This window comes from Rhineura floridana, chromosome 11 (assembly GCF_030035675.1).
Source record: "Rhineura floridana isolate rRhiFlo1 chromosome 11, rRhiFlo1.hap2, whole genome shotgun sequence".
Classification (NCBI taxonomy): domain Eukaryota; kingdom Metazoa; phylum Chordata; class Lepidosauria; order Squamata; family Rhineuridae; genus Rhineura; species Rhineura floridana.
Window position 1 is genome coordinate 29615426 of NC_084490.1, and position 6430 is coordinate 29621855.

At 41.4% G+C, this 6430-nt stretch overlaps 1 protein-coding gene across 1 annotated transcript; it reads right to left on the minus strand.

Annotated features, from left to right (window-relative positions):
- Positions 1-1240: 1240 nt before the first annotated feature.
- On the minus strand, positions 1241-2188 carry LOC133367681 (olfactory receptor 5F1-like). Its single transcript, XM_061591778.1, has one exon. It carries the CDS (start codon positions 2180-2182, stop codon positions 1241-1243), a length of 942 nt encoding a protein of 313 aa, XP_061447762.1. The 5' UTR covers positions 2183-2188.
- Between the last annotated feature and the right edge of the window lie 4242 nt (positions 2189-6430).

The following is a 6430-nucleotide window of genomic DNA, read 5'->3' on the forward strand; positions in this document are numbered from 1 at the left end:
TAAACCAATTATGAATCCCCTGACAGAGGAAGTCCAACAGGGTTCTGGATTTTCCCCCCTCTTGTTTTACACTTTGAACTCTGGATTCTCTCTGAGTATCTGAGTGTTCTGAGTATTGCTATGAAAACTTAGAGAGTTGTTAAGCAAGCATTTCTGAGTTCAGGACTATATGTTTTGCAAGATTATGTTTTGAAATGGGCTTATAAGAAGCAGCAGAATGGCTTGGGGGTATTTTCAATTTCACATGGCAGAACATGAAAAATCCATGCTGGCTATAGTATACAGCCACAATTGTGGCTATATAATATACACCCCACACCCCTGTGGCCTCTATAGAACCTTTTAAGAGACACTGGACCTTCCATTCAAATGCAAGTTGCAGCTACCTAGCTATGATTTCTATCAACACCATATCAGGTACCAAAAATTTACCCCCTTCCTGCTTCCTTCAGTCTTGATCCTAAAGAGTCTGTTCAACCGCTCCATTCATGCATGTGATGTAAAATCACTTTTTAAAGTCACACACATGTAGGGCCAGACAGTGATCTTATCCACTCCCCAGATCTTAGTAAGAGACTTCTAATATGGGGTTTGTTATTCTTTTGCTGAGTGTTTATTTCTTCTTCTTTCCTTGGTTAGCTGCAGCAGGGAATAACTGACACTTTGGTAACAGCTCAGCGAGTACAGCAATAAAATGATATTAAAATTGCTCCTCTCCCTCCCTCTTCGCTCCTTACTGAGCATTTAACAATATCCTCACATCTCAGTTTGAGAGTAGCAGTAATATTTTAGCCACTATATTTGCTCAGGAGAATTCAGTATTTCTACTTTGGACAGCGAGCCAAATAATAAATGAAAAAATAAAACCTCATTAACTGGTTATTTTGATGTTTCACAATTTAATGCAATCTCTGACTAGGTTATTTATTTTATTTATTTATTTATTTATTATACTTGTATACAGCCCCATAGTCGAAGCTCTCTGGGCGGTTTACAGTAACTAAAAACAAATACAATTTAAAATACATCTTTTAAAAAACAATTTAAAACTCAATTTAAAAATTTAAAACAATATAAAACAATGTAAAACACATGCTAAAATACTAAAATGGAGAAGAGGAAAGTCTTGACCTGGCACCGAAAAGATAACAGTGTTGGCGCCAGGCGCACCTCGTCAAGAACATCATTCCATAATTTGGGGGCCACCACTGAGAAGGTTATGGTGAGAAAGTCTGAGCTTTCAAAGTGCACAATGTCCTTTCTTTCCAAAAACATTCAGAAATGCAGCCTGCATTTCCTTGTTCTTGAAGCTGTAGATGAGAGGGTTTAGTAAGGGAGTGATGACAGTATACAACAGAGCGATCAGGCGGTCCTGCTCCATGGAGTGCCAGGAAGAAGGACGCATGTAGGTGAAGATGGCTGTGCTGTAGAAGATGCTCACCACAGTAAGGTGGGAGGCACAGGTAGAGAATGTCTTGATCCTACCTTGGGCTGAATGAATTTTGAGTACAGCTGAGACAATGAGGATGTAGGAGAGGACAATCAAGGAGACTGTTGTTATCATGATGCTGCCAGAGATTATAAAAGTCATCAGCTCAGCTAGGGAGGTATCCGAGCAGGAAAGATGCAGGACAGGTGGGATGTCACAAAAGAAATGGACAATCTTATTGGAATCACAGAACCTTAGGGAGAAGACAAAGGCTGTGTTGATGATGGCATTGAGATGGCCAATGGTCCACGAAGCTGCCAAAAGCCACTTGCAGACTGGCTGGCTCATGTACAAAGTGTAGCGCAGTGGGTGGCAGATGGCAGCATAACGGTCATATGCCATAACAGAGAGCAAGGCACCTTCTGTGGCAGCTGTGGTTAGAAAGAAGTACATTTGGAGCACACAGCCAGTAAAGGAGATGGTCTTGTCCACTGACAGGAGGTCCCACAACATCTTTGGCATGGTGGTAGTGATGTAGCAGATCTCAGTAAATGACAGGTTGCTCAGCAAGAAGTACATGGGAGTGTGGAGGTGCTGATCAGTCTGTATCAAAGTAATGATGGTTAGATTCCCTGTCAAGGTGAGTACATAGATCAACAGTCCTATTGCAAAGAGGAGGCTCTGGAGTTTAGGATCATCTGACAGTCCCAAAAGGATGAATTCTTTCAGAGTTGTTTGGTTTTTTCTTTCCATTTTGCTACTGATTTCTGTCTTCAGATGGGACTCCTCAGAGGGCTTCCATCACTGCATAAAGAGTTGTACATAAGAAGGGGGGTTAAGTATTGACAACTGTTCAGTAGGGCTTGGATGTCTGACAAATCTACTCATAAAATGCTGAGTGGCTTTGATTGTACCTAAGAAAAATGGCTATCAGAACAACTCCATGGATGATTTTTAATCATATTGAAGGATTGACTAATTGTAAGATCTAGATAGATCCCAGAGAGAGAGAGATTGGCTAGCAAATTATCAAATGTCCCTTTCCTGTAACAAGTGACCTGGCTCGTTTGTGCCATTTGGAACAATTTGTTCTACAGGAGTCTGGTCTCTCTCTTTGCTTGTGGTCCACGATTATCTAGTGTGCTGATCTATGAGGTTCTGAAAGTAGGAAGTAGGAAGCCAATTCTCTCTGACTAAGGTTCTTTCCATCATGCCTGTCAATTATGTGGAGACAGATCACTGTTCTACTGGTGCTAGATCAAGTCTAGAGTAACACCAAATAGGAACTCTGTTCCCTCCTTCCATTTGAGAAGACCTAACAATCCAGGAATTTGGTTTCAGAGTTGCTCCACTCTTTCCCTTTGGTTTCAAGGATCTTCAGAACCCCAGTGTGTCTGACCTTCAGAGAGCTCCTGATGAGCCCTTCCCCTTTGAGCTTGGGAGTCCTGTTCATCACTAAATCGTGTTCTGTTTTGTTTATCTTCTGTACTGCTAAGTCCAGCTTATTCACTCTCCATCTTTTCCTTCTCTCTGTAACTTGCTACTGAGGTAATTGGCCCCAGATGTTATCCTATTTTTCTCTCTGTCTTCCCACTTTCCCTCTGAGGTGATGCATGCCACTGCTGCTTCTCAAAGTCTCCTCTTATTTCCTCCCTCGGTTCTCCTCCCTTTACTTTCGCCTTGTCCTTGGCACTTCCTTCACTCCCCCCTCTCTATCCCCCCTACCAACAACTCTCTCTTCCCTTTTAGGACCTGTCCAGATGTGTATTGGCTTCCGTCATGTCATGGAGTCACCTTCCCACTTCTGGTCTGTCCTGACCGGTTCCCAATTGAGACACAAGATTAAAGGAGAAGTAGGCCATTTGTTTCAATGCTGTTCCTCTATATTTCAATTAGAGATAGCAAATACATATTGATATACATATCACAATATTCATTACAATATGTGTATTGATAGAATCCCATAATTTCCAGAGTAAACATCTTTATGTGGCGCAATATCAAACAGATTAGATTGATTAACAAAAGAGATTTGATCTATGAAATTTCCTTTCTCCACATAAATTATCTCTCTCAGCAAAAGGATTATCAGATTAATTGGGCATAGTCTACCTCAGATAATCTAAGGCTATCAGTCATCCCATGTGCCATCAGTAGCCAACGTGGTTCCTTGCATATTTCTTTGGAGTACAACACCAGTCATCCCTGACTTATTGGCTTTGTTGGTTGGGGCTGATGGGAGTTACAATCCAACAACAACTGGAGGGCACCTTGTTGGCTATCCCTGACATGTTCTATTTTATCGTAGATAATTTAAGTCCCATTTAAGTTCATATTATGAAAGTGACAGCTCCTACATACACTTTAAAGCTACATATTATTGCAGCATCTCATCAACCCAAACTGATTCCAATATCACGAACAACCTGGGAGCCCTTAGCACAGTTACACCTCCAGCACATTTTACTCTGTTCCTGCTTCAGTTCAGATATATAGAAAGTAAAACTATAGGAAGCTGACTTATACCGAGTCAGATCATTGGCCTATGTAACTCTGTATTGTCTATGGTGACTCTCCAGGATTTCAGAAAGGGGGCATTCCTGGCCTTACCTGGAGATGCTGGACATTGAGCCTGAGTCATTTTGCATGCAAAGCAAGGTCTCTACTACTGAGCCCTTCCCATGTCGAAGATCAGGGTATAGCCAAATCTGTATCTGTTCCTTATGTGCCGCTTTTCTCTGCTTCATTCCTCCCAGGCTGCTGTATGCATCTGTTTCTTAAGAACATAAGAACAAGGCTTCATTGAAAACATAAGAACCCTGTTGGATCAGGCCAAACACCTATCTAGTTCAGCACCTGTCATCAGAGAGGCCAACCAGATGCACACACACTCTCACCCTCACTCGCACACATTCCCCATTATATAGATAAAGCTGATAACAAATACAAGAAACTGGGAGAGTGGCTGGCATCGCCCAGAGTGGCTGGATAGCCAGCCAGATGGGCGACTAAGAAATTCAATAAATAAATAAATAAGAAAGGGAGAAGAAAACACCTATAAGAAGAGTCTTCTGGATCAGGCCAGTGGCCCATCTACTCCAGTATCCAGTTCTCATAGTGGCCAACCACATACCCATGGGAAGCCTGTAAGCAGGACCAGAGCACAAGAGCACTCCCTGCTCCTGCAGATCCCAGTAACTGGTATTCAGAAGCATACTGCCCCTGACTGTGGAGGCAGAGCATAGCCTTTGTGGCTAGCAGCCTTTGATATCATTGATACCCAATTAATCAATCCAGCTATTTCATGTGTCCACAATAGCTTTCATCTTGCATTTCTCTAACAGCAGCTTTCGATGTCACACTGAGGTGATTTTCAGAAGAAGTCTGAGATATAGCACAGGGTCTGCTCTTCAAAAGGGACACAAAAGAAGCCAACAATTCTTGTCATGTGCCCATGGACATGCCTAAAGAAGCTGTTTGGATCCTAGCAAAAATCTCTTCAGGATCTAACTGGACAAAGGAAGTCTGCCCCAGTTATATGAAGGAGAGAGAGAAGTCCGATTCGGAGAGCTAAAGTGGAAATGAGAAACAAACCTGCTTTATTCTATTGCTATTTTCAAGTGGATCATCATTTCATTTTGGGTGGTTTTTTATTTGCTATTCGCCATCTCTTGTCATTGACAACTAACTTCACAGCAGGCTGCTAGTGAGATGCTACTTCTAACCTCAGATTATTTCTCTGTGGGACTGTTGGAATGTAAAGAATCCTTTCTAGTCATTAAAACAATCTCAAGTGGGAGCTGCACAAAGAGCTGAGGGGATAAACGCAATCAGTGCACATCTATAGGTAATGGTAGGGAAAAATGTGCTTGCATTTTCCAACTTCAAGTTAAAGCATGTCAAAATTCTAATAGAAAAATTAAAAATGTGAATGATGACCAGTGCAGAAATCCTTAAGGTTATGCTTGAAGGTCAAACATGCCATGCCATGGAATGTCATAGAGAAACACAGGAAGCTTTATACCGAGTCAGACCATTGACTCATCTAGCTCAGTATCATGTGGCAGCTGCTTTCCAGGGTTTCAGGTGGGGAGCCCCTCCAACACTTCTTGGAGATGCTGGGGACTGAACCTGGGATGTTCTGCATGCAGTGCAGATGCTTTACCACTGAGCTACAGCCTTCCCTAAATTGCTTTTGTGAATGGAAATCTGTGAGAAAATTAGGGGAGCAACATGGCTTCCCCCCTCCTCCTGTTTATTGTAAAAAAAAAAAAATCCCCAGATCCTTTTCTCTATCTGAAGAAAAATATACAAGGCCTTATAACTGTTTCTTTGTGGATGGGAATTGGAAAAACAACTTCACATCTTTTTCTTTAATGGGCAAATCATAGGAGTGGAAAGAAGCTTGTCCCTTACCATTCTTCCATGTCAAATTTTAGCATTTCAAAACTGTGGTTTTTTTTCAAAAAAAAAACGAGGAAACATGAGAGACAGAATTATCTTTGGCTCTCAGTGTCTAACAACCTATTACAGCATCACAAGTAACTATGGGTCACTATCTCAGAATGGAAAGACAGTTTTTTACATAGTGTTGTCACCTCAAACTGAGTACTTCTGAAGGGATTTTGTCATGGCTGCACTGATTCATCCTAACCTGTTGGGGTAGTGTCTTACTATGTCCTGGCTAAATCAACATTTCAAAACAAATTCATGATCATGTCAAATGAAAGCTCTATGAACATAATAATAGTGGGGTATTAAGACTGCAATCCTAACCCGATTTACCTGGGAATAATCCCAATTGAACTCAATGGAACTTGCTTCTGAGTAGATATGGTTAGGATTACACTGTCACTGATTGAAAATAGATTGCTTAAGCATAATATGGAAACAGTCAGAAAACTAGTTTGCCATACCAAAATCCCATATGAATCATTTTGTCATGACACACTGTGAACTGTTATATGAACCTTGACCATGGACAAATCTAAAAGGATCTTG

Bases quoted from the DNA above. Each gene is read 5' to 3' on its own strand.
- LOC133367681 (XM_061591778.1), bottom strand. From the start codon at position 2,182: ATGGAAAGAAAAAACCAAACAACTCTGAAAGAATTCATCCTTTTGGGA.